The sequence below is a fragment of the Lagopus leucura genome, unplaced genomic scaffold (assembly GCF_019238085.1).
Source record: "Lagopus leucura isolate 7727_CA_CO unplaced genomic scaffold, USGS_WTPT01 Super-Scaffold_100035, whole genome shotgun sequence".
Taxonomy (NCBI): Eukaryota; Metazoa; Chordata; class Aves; order Galliformes; family Phasianidae; genus Lagopus; species Lagopus leucura.
This window is the reverse complement of record NW_024962284.1, coordinates 3,670,882-3,691,361: the sequence shown is the minus strand read 5'-3', so window position 1 is coordinate 3,691,361 and position 20,480 is coordinate 3,670,882. Positions and strand designations below refer to the sequence as shown.

Sequence of the window (20,480 nt, the reverse complement as noted above, 5' to 3'; positions counted from 1 at the left end):
ATGGGGTGGTTGCCAGCTGCTCTCACAAGCTGGTTGACAAAAAGGGCATGTAATTGGAGTTGTGTTTGCAGCTCTTTTGGTGGCACACCTAGAAGGGCATACAAGTGTGGGATCGTAGCAGCGAGCTATTACTGCTGTGAGAAATGGTCTTTGGGAGATTGTGATGGTTTGGACAAAAAAATATCATTTCTGAAGACGAGAAAGGTCTGGGTGTGTTACCATTTGGCTTCTGCAGCAGCCTTCAGATGAAGCCATGCTGGAAGCTCTTGACCAGAGCCTCTTGATTCCAGAGCCGGTGTTGCCCCACATTAAGGGTGTCGTTAGTCTGAAATCTTTACAGCCAGCAGCAGGTGAGGGAGCTCAGTACTTGGTAGGTCAGGGTAAACCGGTGGAGTAGAATTCAGTTGAATAATCAATTGCAGAAGGGATTTCTGGAACAGGCTGAAGTATCTCACCAGTTTTGCCCTCAGGGGCAGTATTTGTTGTGAGTCAGACTGTAAGTCTGTTCTTGATTGCTAGAAAGTTTGGAGGGGAGAAGGAGGAGAAGGCTTGCAGGAAATTAGTCACTTCAGTCAGAGAACTAAGAACCCTAACTGCCGATTTTGTTTAATATGTATGACTGTTAAAGTACTGATGTGAAGAGAGAAGCTCACATTCCTGTACCATTACAGTCACTGTGAACTTTGACTTCAGTGACTTCAGTAAGCACAGGCGCTTCGTGCTGTTCAACTGGAGATTTCAGTGGCTGTGCTACAATACAGAAATGTAAAGAAACCCCCCCAAAAAAGGGGGGGGGAGGAAGGGGAGAAATGAATCCAGATGTAGGGGAGAAAGTGGTTAAAAGACAGCTGTTCCCAGATTTGAACACCTTATGCTTTTGTCTCCTTGAGCAACTTACTTAGAAAAACACCCGTTCTGAGGCTGTCGGGGATGGTGGAAAATTTTAGTCAATTACTTTTTACAGAATGTTTAGTAATGCTTTATTTATTTATTTACTTTGCTGAAAACTCTCAGATTTTTTTAATTACTAATTTTTTATTAGCAATTTCCTGTAACTTTGCAAAGCTGTCATGGAATTCTGTCATAGCCTGTCCCTAAAGATATCTCTTCCTGCTCCAGAATGGCAAGAGAACTAATATTTCATTTGCGTGCTGAGCAGAAATTGCTATGTATGGGTAGGTGGGTACAATTTTATTATTGCTCTTAGTTCAATCAAAAATCGGTTTGACTGTATAAAAAAAAATCCCCCCAAAAACCATAATGAAATGTCCATTAGTATAGCTGATGGTGGCTGCACCCTGATGCACTTCATAGGTTATGCAGTTTGCCTTTGACAACTTCTGCAGTTTTATTGTGGATTTTAAAGCAGTCAGAGATTTCCTGAAAACCAAAATACATACGTGTGTGTGTGTGTGTGTCTTTTTCTCATAAATGCTAAGAGGACAATAAAAAATGGGAAGCAAGGAGTGTGACTGCATAGGATGACTGATTCTAGGAGTTTCTACAGGGAAGACAGTCCTGCAGCTGCTGTTCTGGAATTTCTTTTGGTGTGGATACTCATATTCTCTAAGGAAAGAGCTTAAGCTAAATCAGAAAACAGAACTGTGCCTAATAAATAGTCTCCCTCAGGACTCATGTAGGAAAAGCTATGGTACTTTCGATTCACACACTTTTTTACTTCAGGGATACCTCCTCATATTCTCAAGCTTTAAGAATCCAGAAGATATAACGTAAGACAGTGAAGAAGATGCTCTTGCATTTTTGTTTAAGCTCATGGTTTGGCGGGCCTAAGGTCTAAATGTCTCTGTCTTTGGCTTGTTAGTGACAAGGCTGGTGGAACTCATTTCTGTGCATGAGGCCTTTTGTACGAACTGACTGCATGACCTGAAATGTTCCGTGATCCAGTTCATGCATGAGTTACACCTACCTAGGTTATTCCCATCTTAGTGTGAAATGATGCCTTCTATTTGTTTCCGTGTGGCTTGGAAGTGAAGATTTTAATGTGGCCAATCCTATGGCTGAAACAATGAAATTCCCTCTTCTGTTTTAAAGTGCAATCAGTGAGATTGCATTTGCATTGCTTGCAACTGAATTGCATAAGTGAATTTACATTGTCACATCTCATTCTGTGTCATAAAACGTTATGTGGTGCAGCCTATTTCCTTCCTTCCCAGCCATTTTCGTGGTGATATCCTTTCTCTAAATTTCAAAGCTACTAAATGTTTGCTTTTTGGATTTGGTGTAGAAATCACTTTCTGCACATGCCACAGGGACCAGCGTTTGGTATTGCACTGCATGTGGGTTTGGAAAGTAGCTAAGATTTCAAAGTTTTCAAGGTCTTGTGTTCAGTTGCATATTGAGTAGTTACCAAGCAGGTTTGTTCAATTAACAATGCCTCAGAGTCAGGCAGAATAACTTTCCAACTATTCAGGTGTAGGAGCAACACAGGGAGTTGTTTCGGCTTATTTGGCTTTGGAAATGACTCGAGGAAAATGCTGAATTCCGAGTGATTCTGTAGTGCTTTCCTCATTCCCCTGCTTTTGTTACAGCCGTAGAAGTGACAGTAAATTATTTTTAAATTGAGTTTTCTAAAAGTATTCGTAAGGTAGATTTATGCCTTGACTGTAATTTCTTTTTACTTGTGATTTTTTTTTTGGAGGGCGGAAGGGAGTGCACCTTTGCAAGTAGATGGTATAACTCAGAAAGTAATTGCTAACTGCAGAAGTCAGTAAGCATTCTGATAAATGTGATGTCCAAGTATTCCCACTGCAGACACTTAATTCCTTATTTTTTCTATGATAAAAGTTGAAGCTGAAAAAAATTGCTCTTAAATAACCCGTGACACTGTGGTTCCCCACAAAACCTTTGCTTGTTAACTACATTATTGATGAAGCCTCCTGGTGGTACATGCAGCAGTTCTTCTCCCAGTATTCCTTGTTTAAATGTGATACGTGACAAACAAATGCCATAGACAAGTTACAGTGCTGAAGAAACAAAAAGACTCTGCTGGATTTTATCCATAAGAATTGTTTTTGCTTTGCATAGGAAGGCATTGCTGCTGAGTTCCACGACATGTAGCCTTGCCTGAGAAGCATTTCTAAATAATGAGTGAGGTTTGAAAAGGAAAGGGGGAAGAAAGAACGCACCATGCAGTTGTAGGACCTCCAGCTGAAGTTACGTTCATGCAGTGTTCTTCTCATGCACACTTGAGATTTTATTTTCCTCTCCCTCTGCTGCAACTTTTATCTACCAAGCTTTCTCTCCTTCATACTAATGTTTGCATCTTGAAACATTCTGGAATGTGTACTATTTGACCTCCAGTTTCCTTGTCATAGGTTGTTTAATACTGGAGAGGAAGAAAAGAGGGACAGAGCTATCTGGTATAAGCTTTTTTAGCTGGGAAAATGTTTGGAACAGTAAAAGAAAAGAGCCTGCTTTTAGTATTTACAGCCTTCCGTTGTGCTCACCCAGGAACTGCAGTATTGTTTGATTGAATCCAGTTCTGTCTGCAATTGGGTTTCATTTCAGACACGTATGCCAGGAAGATGATGTTAGCTGTAATGAAGACGATGGCCCTGGGAAGTTAAGGATAGTTAAAAGTACAAAAATCTGTCGAGTAGAATTTGTCCTTTTTCATGTTCCTGTGTCTCCAGCATAGGCACCATAAAGTTGGAGAGCACACTTAGGAGCAGAACCTGATGCTAGTGTTTTCATCCTATTTGGGGGGAAAAAAAAACCCACCAAAAACATGCTTTTCTCTAAGGCTAGTTCAGATCTGCCCCAAAACCTAAATCTGGAGTTCAAGTTGAGACTAAGATGAAGTGATTGGTGTCAGAATTTGTAGCCGTGGAATTAGCGGCAGGAGAGAAATATGGGGCCAGCTGTGTGAGCATGTAACATGAAAGCTTATGTCACCTCAGTCAACCATTGCGTATGTGCAGCTTTTGGCATCCAGGATGCTCAGTGGGAGCTTGTCCTTTGAGATTGTATAGGTGTTGGTAGAAGCTAGCTATTAAATCGCCCCTCTCGTCCTGTTGAGAAGAAAGGACTTCAGGGGAGCTGAATTGCATTCTATATTGCATTGTCTTCCCTGCAGAAGAATTCTTAAAACTTAAGAGAATCTGGGAATTGAGACATTTGACAAGGGCCAAAGTACTTCATATACATGAATATAAGTGGCAAAAAGCCTTTTAAGACAGCATAGCTGTTATGAAGACTTTTCCTTAGTAGGAAAATGGTGTTAGATACCCAGATTTAAGTGGAAGCATTTTATTACTAAAATCTTTAAAAAGATTTTTAATGCCTAGATGCAAGAGAGGGAATATTCATCCTCGTAGAGACACATTTTTGTACTGGTTCAGATTCACAAATGGACTTTGTAGGTAAGTGTCTGCCAATTTACTTCCTTAATGTAATATCTCAGGCCTGGAGGAGGATGAAGAAAATTCTTTTCTTTTGGTTTGACTTCTGCAGTTTGCTTACAGGTTACTAATGTTGGTAGCTATTTTAAAGGCATGCTGAAGGCACTCTGTGTTACGCAGTAACTTAAAAATGGGAACCAGTGATGCTTGCCCAGCATGAATTGTCCTTCCTTTGAACAGGTTTTTTGGGCTCAGCTCCATCATCCCAATGGAAATGAAATTACAAGGAAGAGCAGAAGAGAGATTCTCATGATTAGCATTGCATTTAAGGGAAGGCCTAATTTCATTGAGGTTTGGATTGGAGAGGGAGGGTTCTGCCTTCAGGTCAGAAAGCAAAATGACTGGGAAGGCTTGAGAAGTTTCTTACTTGCACAATATACTTACCGTGTGGTTTAAAGGATAATCCCTGAGCTGAGTGTCAGCAGAATTTCAGGTAGTTCCTATACTTCAGACCAAGCATTCATTGGAATAAATAAGTAGATCAGAACCAGCATCAAATGCTTTCTGCAAGCACTCTAGCCTCAGTCCTCCCAGATCTCTGCTTATGAGTTCTGTACGTTTTAGGATATTCCAGATTTCATTCTTAATACGAATGACCATCGAAACCTGGGTATATACTGCAGTAATTCATCTTTTAAAAAAAGTCTTTTTTTTTTTTTTTAAATAGAATTTTGTAATTATAGATGATGGTGATAGTTTTATGCATCTGTCCGTCTGGCCAAAATTATCTGAGATTGTGAGAGAAATGGCATTTTTGATGTCTCAAGGTAGAGCAAAAGCAATTAAATTTACTCCATCTTGGACATCTGGTTCATTTTGGTTTTTGCATTACTGTTTGAAAAGCTATTTTACCGTTGCATCAAGGGCTAAAGCCACCTCTGTGTTTTCCACCCCAGAGGTAAATCCACTCCGTTTTATGACTCATGCTGTTTAAATAATACACTTTAATTCAGCATCACTCTTGTTGTGATATATAAATGTGAATCTTTCAAATCCCATTGTCCTTAAAATTGGATCCTAATTTGTATCTTTGTGGAGGTTGGGATTCCTGATTATGCTTTCTGAATGCATTGAATGAGTCGGTGCTTGTAGACCTTATAGCAGGGAAACAAAAACTTGCCTTCTACACAGACAACATACTGACCTTCCTTGCTAGTGCATGTTCAGATTCATCAGCAATTGAGCTCTTGCAGGGTGTACAGAGGGTAGAATTTATTGCAGTCCCCCAGCAACAAAAGAATGTGGGAAAAATTCTTCTTAATGACTTCTAATTGAAACCATACTCGCATAAAAATAGCGTTTTACTGTTTTATTTAAAGCACAAACTTTTGAGCCTTAGAGTGATGCCGATACTGATGTTGATATTTTTTGAGTTTTGGTTTGCTTTTGTTACCTTTGGGAAGCCACTTCTACACAAATTTTAGAAAAGTATTTCCTTGACCAAAAATAAATTTTTATCTGCAAAGTGTTCTTTAACAGGATTTTCAAAAGCACTTAATGGAAATTCAGAAACTGAGTTACTCAATATCATAAGCGCTTCAGAAAAAAACACCAGACTGCTGTTTGCACCCCGAGCACACCATAGCAGATCTGAGTTTTATCTCCTCCTGGTTTTGTTACTGACCAGCATTTGAGGTTAACAGAGTTTGGAGTCGTTGTTTGTCGAGGTTTATATCAGGCTGAGAAGATGTATTTGTGCAAATACACATTTGTGGCTTTGCCCTTACGCAGAGGGTTTTCTTAGTTTGCCCAAATTCTGACAGTGGATAATGTAAGCCTTTTCTGGTTAATCTCATAAATCTGACTAGAAGTAAACCAGCCCCAACCTGTATAAAAAGATCCATCGTTTCCCTTCAGCTCTAATTGTTGGAAACATGAGCAGTAAGCTGCTGAATGGATCCTCATGTGGCTTTGGAAATGTACTTTTTTCTTTTCATATTGCATCAAGTCACAGTTAATGACGTCTCTGAAAGGAATATCAGACCTCTGCTTTAGTTTCCAGAGCTCTCTCTAAGGTTTTGAGGGGTGACACATGTACATAGATGTTTCCAGCAAAGGTGTAACTTTTAAACTGTTTTGTGGCAGTCTGCTCTTAGATTTGTGTGCTTGTACAAATAAGACTTACCCACGAGAATGCTGAAAGGTGTTTTGCATCTCATTTCTTTTAGTCAGAGGATGTTTTCTCAGTGTTTGACCATATTGGAAGATGTAGTCAAGCTAACAAAAGCACTCATACATATAATTTAAACAATCTATGGCTGACAGTGGCCAAGCACATAATACTGTGTTTTGACATTCATTGTGTTTATTGAGAGGAAATGAATATTTAGCTTAGTTTCGTTCAGCACGTGTTGTATCACAAAATCAGCTGTCTGTGCATGCACATACGTTTCTGACTGGAGATGCCAGGATGTGCATGTGGTGCACTGAACTTCTGTAAAACCTTGTCACCTTTCCTTCCATTGGAGCTTGCATTGGAGGATACAGTCAGCAAATCCACCTTTCCCTTCATCAAAGTTTCCATCTTTCCCCTTTCAAAATCAGAAGATCGGTTTGAAATATTGAGGAATTTACTCATTCCCCAAACGATGCAGTAAAATAGTTACTACAACTTGAAAATATTTGTCTGAAGCCTGTTCCGCATACAAAGCATGCAATGGGACAGAATGTGGGAAGGACGTGGGCTCATACGTAGCTGTTTATTCATCTGTCTGGTATGTCTGGGAAAGTGTGGAATTACATGGTCCTCTGATTTGTTCACCTGTAGCAAAGCCAGTGGCACCCAGTCAGCTCATAGTGGACTGTAAGCAGTGGCAGTGCTGGGTTGAGCTGTAGGGCTCTGAGGAGAGGGATGTCTGTGCATCTGTGAGTGTTTTATCCACTAAAGGTGCTGCATTCTGAGTGATTTATTGTCATTTAGGAACTAGAAATTCTTCCTGGCTTAATGTTTAAGGCTTTTATTTCATCTTCGTGGATGAATTAGATTCTTGGGAATTGTTCCGTAGGAGGGATTTGGGGCCTGCATACCTCAAACCCCAAGAGAGTGGGAAAGCAAAGAGGCCGCGGGTTCAGCTCTGAGGCACAAGCCTTCCAGGGGACCAGGGAGCCGAACCAGAGCCTGGTGGTGTTGGCTTTTGAAGTCATCCATGCAGAATTATGCTTTGGAATCAAAACTTGTCTCTCTCCCAGAGAAATGGTGCCAGTGTCTTCGCTGAGTTTGCTTTGAAAACAGGTTCCCAGCGTAGTCCTCCCTGCGGCGATGTCTCCTGGAGGGCTGCACTGCCCTCGCTGTCCCTGAGGTACTTGCTAATGCTTCTGATTTATAAGACGTCATTTTAAGTAGCTAGTGTATGGCTGAGCCGAAATACACAGCTAATGCATTTGTTCTGTAGCTTGGTGTCCTAAATCATGACCTTTCCCTTCATGCATGTGAAAGACGCGGTGTTTTCCTTCTCTGTGAGTTGTGGAATTCAGCCCTTCTGTCTTGCCATTAGAGTCTCCCCGATAATGTCAGTGTTGAGGGTTGTTGCTTAATTATTTAACTTCCTGTCATTACCTGCTTTTAGAATGTGAAACAGTGGTAAAAGTTACTATATGCTGGAGGAGAGCAGTGCAAAGCTCCGTGTGTCTGTGGTACCAGCAGCAGCCTGGGCAGCACTGGTTGCAGGCTGCTGGCATGGGGCTGGTGGGATGCAGGGCAGCACGGGGCTCTTAAACTCCCTCATTCATTTTGATACTAATCCATATCTTATTAGGTTGCTTTTCATTTCCTGGCTGTTGTTTTAATCATTTAAATTGCTGGAGTATAACTGTATCTTTCTATAAGCATTCTTTTTCAAATGTGGTGATAATCTATAAAGCGTTGCTGTCGGCCAGCTTGAGAAATCAGAAGAATTAGTGTTGTTGGTGATGGAATTTTGTCACAGCTGCTTGTATGCACATTGTTAAGAGAAAATGGTAGACTGTGTGTGTGTGTGTGTGTGTGTGCTGATTCGGTAAAGACTGGTTGTGGGCAGAGGTGAAATAACTATTTTGTTTCCTGTTGGGTGGCAGGGAGGATTGGGCACGTAACAGTTACAGAGCTTTTAGAGATGCCAGGCTGTTATCCCTGTGGCTGGGACCCGAGGTGAGTTGACCCCACAGGAACAGATGATGATACATACAGTGATAGGTGATCTCACAAAGGCAGAGGCCAGTCCTCTCAAGATGCAGTGATAAACACAAGTCTTCCATTAGTGTTTCCTGTACTGTACCTGCAAGTAGAAAGCAAACTTGAGCCTTTAGGACTGGCAATAACACTGCTTTTATTAAGTTTCTTTTGAAGGACTGTTTTTAGTAAGATAAATTGATGGGCTGAACACAATAACCTTCAGTATCTCACTTTCCAATACTTAGTGGGCAAACACTACTGAATAAGAGAAGAAATTAAGCTAAGATATATTTAAAAAAAAAGGTTACTTGGCAACATCCCAGTGTATGCAAAGAAATGAAAGAAGGGTCAGGAACTTAATGAATTTCAATTATAGAATCTTGCGTTAGTAAGTCGTTGCATGAATAAAAAAATTCTAAACCAGATTTGGATGCTATAGTCTGGGAGGCATTGCCTAGAGCAAAAGGAGGGCTGTTAGGAAATAAAGTGCAGAGAAAGGCAAAGCAGAGCTGCTGTGTGTGAACAAACTGGGCTCCCCAGAGGCACTGGTCGTGGCTCATGCAGAGACAGTCTGAGCAGGGTGTGTGGCAGCGATGAAAGCTGGTGTTCGTGTTGTGTGTGATCTGAAGAAAACATGCTTGGAAGAGTGGAAATGTTGATTCAGGGACCCTCATGTTTAACGTGTGATCTATTTCTAAAATGCTTCGAATTGACCTAGAGCGAAGGGGGGGTTTGTTTGGGAATAAACTACAGAGAATAGCAAAGCAGATACCAAAATGCTGTGGCCTATAGTTATTTCTGCCCAGCTTAGTAGTGTAATTTCAATGGATAAGTGAGTTTTTCTCTATAATAATGATTTTATTATTTTCTAACTCTTGTAGAAAAGATGAATCCATCGATTGCTTTAGTTCATGTTTTGCAGTGAGGCGTTTCAGTAGCGATAACTGGTTCTGTGACTCAACTAATCATGTGTGGTGCTCTGGGAGGAAAAGGAGGTGCAGTACCAAAAAGGCAAAGAGTTCTCTGCTGAACTGCCCCTTCCCATACCGTCCAGCCCACAGCAATTTTGTTTTTAAGTAAAGACCATATCAAAGTAAACACAGTCTTGTCGAGCCTGAATTCTACAAAAAAAAGTTCAGTGACCCAGTGGCAACCAAATGTGAGGCATGCATGGGAAATACAGTTTGAATGGAACTACTTATTCATGGTACCTAGGAAAATGCAGTCCGACCAGTAGCTCTCCCTGCACACACAGTTTTCTCATATGCTGGAATTTTAGCTGTGTGTAAGCATTCTCCCAAATCTAAAATAGATTCAGTAAGGCCTGGTTAGGAAGTGCATTCATGTGGCCATTTTTTCATTGAAGCCCAATGAGCGCGTGTCCGCTTGGAGATTTCACTGTAAGCTCCTCAAAGTAGGGGGCTTTCTCACCTCCCTAGGGAGCTGGAGTTGAGCACATCAGCAGAAGTTATCACACAGTTCAGTGTGTAGTAAATAGTAATTCAGTGTACTGACTTTCATAAGGTAAAGAAGAAGTTACGAAGTTTGTATTTCCTTGTTTTTCATGCAGTACGAAGAGCAAAACTAATAAATTCTGTCAAATATTCTTTTTTACTTTCAGGCTCCAATTTTTGAATGCACGTTGTTGTGTTGGTTTGTTCCAATATACACCTATGGAATAAAATTATTTTAAGTGCTTTAAAATGCTTGGTTTGTTTGCAGTGCTGCAATGATTAGGGATGGTAGTGGACCATAATAATTCCTGCAGCTCTTAGAATTAAGCTGAGCTCTGTCCATGATCAAAGTAGCACATCAGAGGAATGGATTGAAATTCTATATAGCTGCAGCGGGGTTTGATTCAATGTTAGGCCAGGTTCTGTGCTATTCCAATGTTGAATTATAGTGATGGATGAGCTCAGGATTTTTGAGAGTAAGGAGTTGACACTACGCTCAATTCTGCAATTTCCAGGCCTCATCAAAGCATTGTAGCTGAGTGTGTGAACAAACACCCTTGCTGGGAATGGTAGGAGTGCCTGTGCCCTTGAACAAAATCATATACTGAGCTCAGCTCAAGTGAGAGCCTTTTGCTGGCCCTCCTGCAGGACTTGTTATCTAAAACCTGTGCACCTGTTTATTTACAAGGCAGATGTTGAAAAAAAATCGATATAAATTCTAAGTTCCCCAAACCTTTTTTTCCCTCCAGTGTTTAATTTTGGTATCAGGAGCAGAAACTGGTCATATCCTACATATTTTCTTAATTTTCCTTCCTTACCAGGTAAGTATTTGAGAATGTGGTCCCTCCTTGATTTTTGGCAGCGTTACTTTACAGTCGTTTCTTTCAGCGTGGTGTGTGCAAATGGGTGTGCATGCGTACTGATGTCTACTTGGATTTGTGTTGATGTTTGAAATTATAGATGTGAGGCTTTTAACCTTGTAACTGTTACGAGATCTTTGTGTCTGCTTTAGGGTCGACCCTATCCCATATGATACTCCAAAACCAGCGGGCCACACGCGATTTGTCTGCATCTCAGACACACACTCCAGAACAGATGGCATCCAGATGCCTTATGGGGACATCCTTCTCCACACGGGCGATTTCACCGAGCTGGGACTGCCCTCAGAGGTTAAGAAGTTTAATGACTGGTTAGGTAAGGAATTACTGCGTTTTGGTGACCCCAATTAACCTCTCCTGTCCAAGTGTCAGTCACTGCTTCCTAATTGAATTAGAGCACATGAGAATCCACCCCCCTACCTTTGCTTCACTTGTCCTCACGTGATGTGCTGTTTCTAGCTCAGTATGATTCTGTTAATTAAGACAAATATAAGGACTTCACTTCATTTCTGCGTTATCTTGGGGGAAACATTCTGTCACTCCCAAGCAAGGACTGTGCAACATTCTGTGTGCCCTCAGGGAGTGGTGGCACCTAATGTGAGTGCATTCAGTGTCCATGACGCTATGGGCTTTTATGTCCACATCCAAAACTAGTGCTTGCTCTGCCTTTTTGGCTGACTATAATTTCAAGCAGGACTAAAAGCTATAAGCTATAAACAGAAATAGTGAAAGTGCTTTTTCTGAATGATACAGGATGTCAAAATTTGAAGGAGGAAACTTTTACTGGGATAGTAACATGATTAGTGCTTTGAGCTAGAGAACTGCTTTGCACACAGATGCTCAGCGCCTCCTAAGCAGAAGGTGTTTTGTATTCTGCTGTACTGTGACAGTGTCTTGCTATTGTGTAGCTACAGATGAAGACAATTAGCTTGCAACAGCAGAAGTCCAAAAGGTAGAAGGAGAAACTTGTCCGTGGTGCTCCTGTTGCAAATGCAGCTGGTAGGCTCGCTGGGCACTGCTGTGTTACCAGTTACACTAGAAATCCTCAGAGGCGAAAGTGACTCAAGCCAGCTGATCCTCCAGAAATGTTAGACGAGTTCAGAGCAGTGCATAAAAACCTTTGAAAGCATGGCTTTGTCATCATGCTTTAACTCATCTCTACACCTCATAATAGCATCGTTTTATTCCATTGGAGAACACTGGCTGACCATTCAAGGGATAAGTAAAGAATATTAAGATTTGCAAAAGTAATTTTTAAATAAAAGAGCTTTTATAGTCTCAGTTTTTTCACCTGCCTTTGCACTTTGTCCATACTGTTCTTTCAAACCATCTGCCCTCTGATCTTAGGTTTCTCTGGTGCGATTTTAAAGAATGCTTTTCTGCCTTTTATGTGGTTGTGCATGCAGGATTGGGGCTTTGGGGTACTGCTGTATTATTGAAATTTGGTTTTATTGTTCATATTTCTAGAAAACAGCTCTAGATTTAATGGCCTCAAAAACTGGTTTTTTTTTTTTCTTTTTTTTTTTTCCCCTAGGCTTCACTAGGCTAGGAATTCAGAAATGGTATGAGAAGTAGCTGTACATAAGTTGAGGGAAAACACATAATAGGAATCGTCCTCCTCAGTTTATATGCTTTGTTGCTTATATACTTATGTCCAGGTTTGTGATGACCTGTACATGTTCAAGTACTGCAAAGAAGGAAGAGGATGAGAAAGCAGTGTAAGGGCTGGGTAGGCTGCAGGGCTCCCCTGGGCTCGGGAGGTGTGGTCCCACTCAGTTCCAGTCCTTGTGGACAAGTTAGGCAGCGCTGCTCTTCAGTGAGGTTCAGTTGTCACAAATGCCTTTGGTATCAGGCAGCTCCAGGAAAGGAATTGCTTTCTGGAGTGATCTCCAAAGTGAATCCCTGTCAAAGTTCTTTGGCTATCAGGTCATTACACACGTATTATTTTGTTACAACCAGAGCCTATGTCCAGTGTTTTGTTGTTGGAAAATTCTGACTCAGTACTTACTGCTGAAAGCCAAAGCAAGTAAGTTGATACTGTGTTCCTAGATTTCTGCAGGGACTCTTACAGCATAAGCATTGGCATTTCCCTTGTGTATAACAGGCATTTCATGATGGCATAATTTTATCACATACATCCTTTGTTAAACGTTTGCAACAGACAAATCTTAACTCTTTGAATAGATTTTGTTCCAGCCTCAATAATATATCATGGGGCTTTCTTAACATACATAGTTCTTGTAGATGTCAGCATGGTATTTATCTGAGAAAGCAGCTTTTGCATTCTTTGGCACTTGGTGTCACTGAAGCTAGCTGGAAGCTACGGCTGCGAGAGGACCTGCTGGTTTTGTCCTCAGCCTTTTATATTTCAAGTGCAGAGAAAACCTCTTTTGGTGTTTAGTTGTTGTTTTTTTTTGGTTTTTTTTTTGACAAGCACTGAGTTTACGTACATCTCCATATATACAACAACACTGGTTATTAGGTTTCTAGCATGAAGTGAAGCTGCAAATTGATTCCTCCGTGGAATCACATGAATATTGGCTCCAGTGCTGCCCTCTCCTCATTTGGAATCAAAACAGAATGAATTCCTGGATGTGTTTTTGCCCTGTGTCTTCACTGGCAATCCTGTTGTAAAGCAGTGGTGGAGTCAAAGCATTTGTATCTCTTCTACCTTGAGGGAACAAAACAAGAACTTGACTTCCTTCTATATCTTAGTTTGCTTTCTTTGTGGTAAAACAACACTTATCTCCACTAGGATTATATAATGGAATAATTTTAAGATGCAATGCCAGTCAAGTAATTTTTGTAGTTGATAAGCCAAGGGAAAATTAAAAGATGATTATAATGAATTCCTGTATCACTTTTTCTTCTCTGTGTGTTACATGTGTCAGAGTTGCACAAGACTGAAGGCAGTTCTTGTGACTTTAAAGCTTGTTGGTCCCACACACCGTTGCAAGTCTTCAGTGATTTCACTGAAACAAAACGTTCAGCACCTTAAGTGTTACTGAAATGGGTGGATGCTTTTACTCCTTGTCTCTGCATTTGGATCACAGAGCATGCTTTCTACATCTTCTTTTCTGATCTTTCTAGCTCTCAACCCATCGTGCAGCTTTTACAGATTCTTAGGGTTTTTTTCCCCTTCAGCTGATAAATTTTCATTGTTGGTTTTCCATGAAAAGTCATCTAGGCTCATATGCTGAATAACCTCTGTGGTCACTTAGTGATTGCATACAATGGCTGAGTTAATTTATTCACTTTGTTTTGGTGTGAACACGTCCCTCGGGTCTTGTAACTGCTGTAATCACTTGACCTCAGTGACTATTAAATGCTTTAAACACAGTTATTTTAAATTTATAATTGTTTTCATTAAAAATCTCTTATAGTAACTTAACTGACCTTGCAGTAAACACAACATTTTTTGCCGAGGAAGAATGAAGACATTATTCTGTGCCCAGTATAAGCCTCACTGAATGTACTCAACATATTGCTGTTACCAGCGTTCCTGTTTTCCCCAGCCTTTCTCATTCAGTCATATATGGGAAATGAGATGCAGGCGTGTCTTAATTATAGCTCTGTCTTTGTAATATAGTGCTTCCTTTTCTGTGTGATGGAAAGTGATTGAGTAATTGAAATGAAGAGAAAGCAAAGATAAATTCAGGCAGATATATCTTTAATGAATGATAATATGCACGTGGTGCTCAATTAGTATGGGCCTGATTGTGCATAGCCTTACTCGTGTAAATAACTCACAACCATTCCAGTCACTTTCTCAAAAGTTTTTGTTGTTGTTGTTATTCGGATGGTTCTTTCATACTGTTGATTTTTTTTTCAGTCATTTTTTAATTAAGTTTTCTACTATGAGATGCATTATTGGACAAAGCTGGCAAAGTTTTGTAGTGGTGGATATCATAGTATCCTTGGAATCGGAAGGGACCTTGAAAGGCCATCGAGTCCAGCTCCCCTGCAGAGAACGGGCACACAGCTGGGTCAGGTTGCTCAGAGCCCTGTCCAGCCTGGATATGGATGGATCCAAGTAGGTGGAATGACTGGCAGCAGAGTTAGTGCTGGGGGAAAATTAAGACATTATTCTGTGCCCAGTATTTTTCTCACTGAATGTATTCAAAAATAGATTTTAGTAGATTTAATGGATTTAATAGGGTTGGTTTGTTTTTTTTTTTTTTTTCTGAGTTATTTTGGGATTTGGCAGCTTGCTTATTTTATGGGTTTTTTTTCTTCCATGTTTTTTGTTTCGAATGCCTGTTCCAGTATTTTTCTGATTATTCTAGATTATTACTCGAGGAGTTGAGGAACTCTGTGAATGATGCTGTGAACAAATAAATATGGGTCTGGACTGTAACAATTTTATTTTTCTAAGTTGCAATCTATTGTTGCCTTTGATATAGATGGTCTTGATACAGCTAAAATTAAAATTGAGCTTTTCCCTGCTGTTTAGTTTCTCCGTCATGCTACTTAAAGTGAAAAGAAAATATTGATTGTACTATTTTAATGCGGTGTTTTTCTTGCTACTTTGTACATATATGGGTATGGTTCTCAGAAATGTGTCATTGGTTCTTTTAAAGTTTATTTTTGTATTAGTTGGGCTGATGTTAAGTAGCTCCTGCTCATTTATGAGTGTTTAGTTCTAGAAAATAGAAAATAGCTGCTTCAGATTGCAACTGCTGCCTGTAACAGAACAAATGACAAAAGAAGTGCACTGGAAATGTGGTAGGTAAGGACAGTCAGTTAATTCTAGTCTACTCTTGGATTTGTGTATTTAGCACCTTAGAAACTGGAAATTATATCCCAAACTGCCAAAATAATCTTCAGAAAATAAGACCTAAGCTGGAAACAGACAAAGAGCTGTAACAAAATGGTGAACCACGTTCAAGCTCTTATCACCATTTAAAAATTTGTGATTACAGTCCTCGTGTGTTCTTTCTCAGTCTGGCTCAATTGTTCCCTCATGCTATCCAAGCTTGATCTCTTATCAAGAAATATTTCATTTAGAGCTTTGTATGACTGTATTCCTTTTGCTTCTGTGCACTGAAAGCAATGTCGGTATGACCAACTATTTGTCCTTCAGAGCTTTTGCTCCTGACGAGTGTGCTTCAGATGTGAGGTATCTCAGCATCTGACACGAAAGTTTTTCTATTGAGACATGCCAGTAAGCTCTAGATTTCTCAAAATTCAGAGGGATATTAGCTCAAAGTATTCTGCACTAATTTAGATCCAAAAGGAAGCTTATGCATAATTTAGAGTAGCATTATGGCAATAAAAACAAATGTATTCCTATTTTTATAAAATGATTTATTTCTGATTTGTGTTTTTACCATCTGGAACATATTTTGAACCTTATATTGCTCTACTTGTTTTAGCCAGAATGAATAATTAAGTGACTAAACATAAAATACCACTTTGAACAAAACTCTTAACTGTTAGAAAAAAAAATATTGCATTCATTGCGAGTGAAAGAAAATGCTGAGGTGGCTTTAATCCTGTAAGCGTGGGTTTTGCACAGCTGTTCTGGGAGAAAGGGAAGCAGCTTCGTGCAAAACCTCCTAGCATAGTTTTGAAGACTGCTGTGTCTTCTGCGGGTGGCTTTGGTGAGGAGCTGAGCTGGGCTTCAGGCACTGGAATGGGAAATGTGTGTTTTAATAACAGGTCAGTGCTGGCATTTTGCTTTCCGTCTGCAGCTTTTATGAGCTCTGTGTTATTTGTAGGGCCAGACCACATTGGCTGTATACTTCAGAGGTTCTTACTGATTCCTCTTGGTATTACATGCAGAGTTGTTTTGGGTTTTTTTAGCAATCCTGGATTATATTCATAGACTGGGAGAACAACTCATTGAGAACAGCCCCGAGGAGAAGAACTTGGGGGGTCCTGCTGGACAAAAAGCTGGACGTGAGCCAGTAGTGTGCTCTTGCCACCCAGAAGGCCAGGGGTGGCCTTCATCAACACAGGGGTGGCCAGCAGGGAGAGGGAGGTGATCGTCCCCCTCTGCTCTGCCCTTGTGAGGCCCCATCTGCAGTGCTGCGTCCAGGCCTGGGGCCCCCAGCACAGGAAGGACGTGGAGCTCTGGGAGCGGGTCCAGAGGAGGGCACTGAGATGATTGAAGGGCTGCAGCAGCTCTCCTATGAAGGCAGGTTGAGCAATTGGGGCTTGTTGAGCTTGGAGAAGAGAAGGCTCCGGGGAGACCACATGGCAGCCTTCTAGTACTTGAAAGGAGGTTACTAGCAGAGGGGGACCAACTTTTTTACATGGTCTGGTAGTGACAGGATGAGGGGAATGGCTTTAAACTAAAAGAGGGGAGATAAAAGTTAGGTATTAGGGAAACTTTTTTACTCAGAGGTGGTGAGGTGCTGGAACAGTTTGCCCAGATGGATGTCCCATCTCTGGAGGCCTTTGAGGCCAGGTTGAGTGAGGCCCTGGGCACCCTGATCCAGTGGATTGCAATCCTACACATGGCAAGAGTTTGGATCCAGATGATCTTTAAGGTCCTTTCCAACCTAAGCCATTCTGTGATTATGAGCGTGGAATATTGATGAGTTTTTTAAAATGTTTATATGATGGAATCTGGAGTCTTAAATTTTAGTGTTCCTTTATTTATTTAGCTTCCTGGGACATGCACGTCATCCCAACTTTATTTAGATTTTATTGCAGTGTTGCTTCTTGTGTTTAATGTCACAGTTAAAACTCTCCTTGGTACTTTTAAATTCTCATATGTCTTGAACAAATTAATTAATGATGCTTAGTTTTGTTTGCATTCACCTTTTTTGGGCATACTAATTTATTTTTCTTAGAGGAAAACAAAAATAATTTCAAGGTTGCATCTTAAAACTGCAGAAAAATACAGCCATGTACATTTTTTTCGTTGGTTAAGTAGTGTTTTCCTCATGTAGTCATCTACACTGAAAAGGATATAAAATCCAAAAGCCTTACCTGTATCTTTCTTTCTAGTTTTATGTAGCTGTTATTTCTGTTGTTTCCTTATATTCATCCTTTGCTCTGTGTCAGATATATATACTTTGTGGAAAACAGAACCCTGAAGGTGTAACATAAAAGGTAAAAGAAATCACTACCTAATACCATTTCCATACAGGATTTCCACTGACTGACACTGCTCTCTTGATTTGTTCTTTATTCCTGGCGACTTTTCATGAAGAAATTTCACGAGAGACTGTTTTTATAATCTGTTAACGGCATGGAGAGAAACTTTGAGCTTTTCTTCTTATACTGTAGTCACCTAATTACTGGAGATGGTGCACAATTCCCAATACAGGCTGTGTACTGCCAATCCCAAGCAGCCAAACCAAACCCTGAAGTGTGAACAGCCACTAGAAAACAGCTCACGTTAGATATGCTTTCAAGAAGAATAATATTCTAGGTTGGTTAGTTCTTCATGTGTCCTAATCTAGCATGTTCTTCTGGTAATTTTCAATGAAAGAAGGGAGCCACAGCACCGAGTGTTCACAGAATTACAAGGTTGGAAACGACCTGCAAGATCGTCCAGTCCAACCACCCTCCCATTCCTATCAGTGCCACAAGCTACAAGTGTTGCACAGTTCTTGGACAGGACTGTTAATAATGATAATAGTTGGATCATTTCTTGGATTTGTTTCCCTGGACTACATGAAAAATGCAGGGAATGACTAGGTTTTAAATAGCAAACCATTGTGAAAACGAATATTTAAAGTAATGAAAACAATTCTTTCACTTCCCTCTTTCTCCCAAATACGCAGTAAAAGAGAAGATAGATGTATGGTTGTTGCACTGATGGGATATCAAACAAGTAGCACTATCCAAATAGAGAGTTTTATGGGTGTCGTCATCAGATTCTTTAGCTGTATATCAGCTCTGGGAATGATTTCAGTAGCCTGCAGTCCAAGTATGTATTCACTGTATACCACTGGTTTGTCGCTTCGAAATTAAATCTTGCATCCGAATATACGGAGCGCAGGAACTCCCATCTCTTAAGTTTTCACATCACGCACACCATAGTAACTACATCTAATTAAAATAAGAAATCTTCCTTTTTGCAGATCATCGCGTTCCTGCTTAGAAAGAACAATGGTTTCAGGGATGGAGGAGTTGCTTTGAGCAGAGAGAGGCTGGGACTAGGAGCAGAAAGCACTGCAGATTTTAGTATAATGTGCAGTGTTCAAAGAAATGTTATTTCATCATAAAGATTAGCAGGCTGTGTAATTCAATTTAAAGCTGGTTGGCAGTGTCCTGTGTATTACGGAGCCTGTGGGTGGGTTTGTTTGTTTGTTTTTAAGTCACCACTCTATTTTTTAAAGTTGTATGTGACTGGGGAACATAGCAGACAGCAGGAATGGTTTCTGGGTTTTGTGCTTCCTCCTTTCAGTTTGGCACGTTGAGGAGTGCGTGAGATTACCTTAACCAGAGCTATAAAACTAGTGAAATGCCATACTGCTTTTTTTGGTTTGTAGATTTTTGTCTTTGTTTTCTTTTGTGGCCAGTCACTGAGAGTGAAGGTCTGCTACAAACATCAGATTGAGAGGTTGATTCAAGCTTAAAACCAAAATGATAGCATTTATTCACAGTACTGTGGACATTACTATGCAGTAGAAAAGCAACATGCAGCAATTTACTTTAATGCAAGACTGGCAGACCTTTATCTTACAGTAATTGCCTATACTGGGGGAGTTAATAAATGTTCCAAGAATTACTGACTTTTTTTTTTATTAAAGACAAAATAGACCGTTGCTTCTTACTAGCTATAACCAGCCTCTGTAGCCTGTTAATTAATCCTTGTTCCAGTGGGCTGAAGCTGAGGATTCATGCTCTGACAAATTCTGCATGGATTTTATGTATGGGGAATGCTCCAGTCGTGGCACAAAAGGGCTGCAAAGGAAAAAGCTGTGCAATGCCACCTCTTCCCCTCTGCAGCGCGTCTCGTAGAAGAGCCTGAACTCTCTGTTGGCAATACTGGGAAATCATGCTGATCTCAGAGGATGGCCGCTGTGTTTGTGGGCGATCTGATATGACTGTAGGGAGAGAAAGGGGAGGAGAGCTCCCGTTTCTGAACTTTCGTTGGAGAAGGAATTTGTATTTTCTTTGTCCTGTCAGTCGCCCTGAGCACGGCAGGGGAAAGCAGCCGCTTGTCCCCAGAGGCTGTCTCTGTGGGGTGGGTGTGAGACCCTCGGGCTGCTTCTGTCAGCTCCCCTTGGTGCAGCTGGGAGCAACCATTTTTCTGTGGGGAAATTTCTCGTCAGCATCCCGTGTCGGGGCTGATGGCAGCGCTGGGCCTGCACATGGCCTGCTTAGAGATGGGCTGTCCGCACGCTGCACCGAGCTTCTCCCTGAACCAGGCCGGTCTCAGTTCTCCAGCATGCTGTGAGGTGATGGCTCTGGGAGCCTCACTTGCTATTGACAGCGCATTTAGCAGAGAAGGAACAAAGCAGCACAACAGGGGCTGGTGCTGCAAGGAGAGAGGCAAGGAGATGCAAGAGCAGCACAGAAGAGAGCGAAATCACATCAAACTGGGGGAGGGACGGCGTCTGCGAAGAAGAGAGACAAATGAACGCGTGGGGATATAAAGCAGTGAAGATTCACC

General features: G+C 40.9%; 1 protein-coding gene across 2 annotated transcripts in view; it reads left to right on the top strand.

Annotated features, from left to right (window-relative positions):
- The window catches only part of MPPED2 (metallophosphoesterase domain containing 2), a 122,466-nt gene that overhangs the window by 50,018 nt on the left and 51,968 nt on the right, over positions 1-20,480 (top strand). For both annotated transcript variants that reach the window (XM_042882764.1, XM_042882765.1), the window contains one exon: positions 11,038-11,219. In XM_042882764.1, coding sequence (XP_042738698.1) covers positions 11,038-11,219 — 182 coding nt within the window. The remainder of the gene's footprint in view (positions 1-11,037; positions 11,220-20,480) is intronic.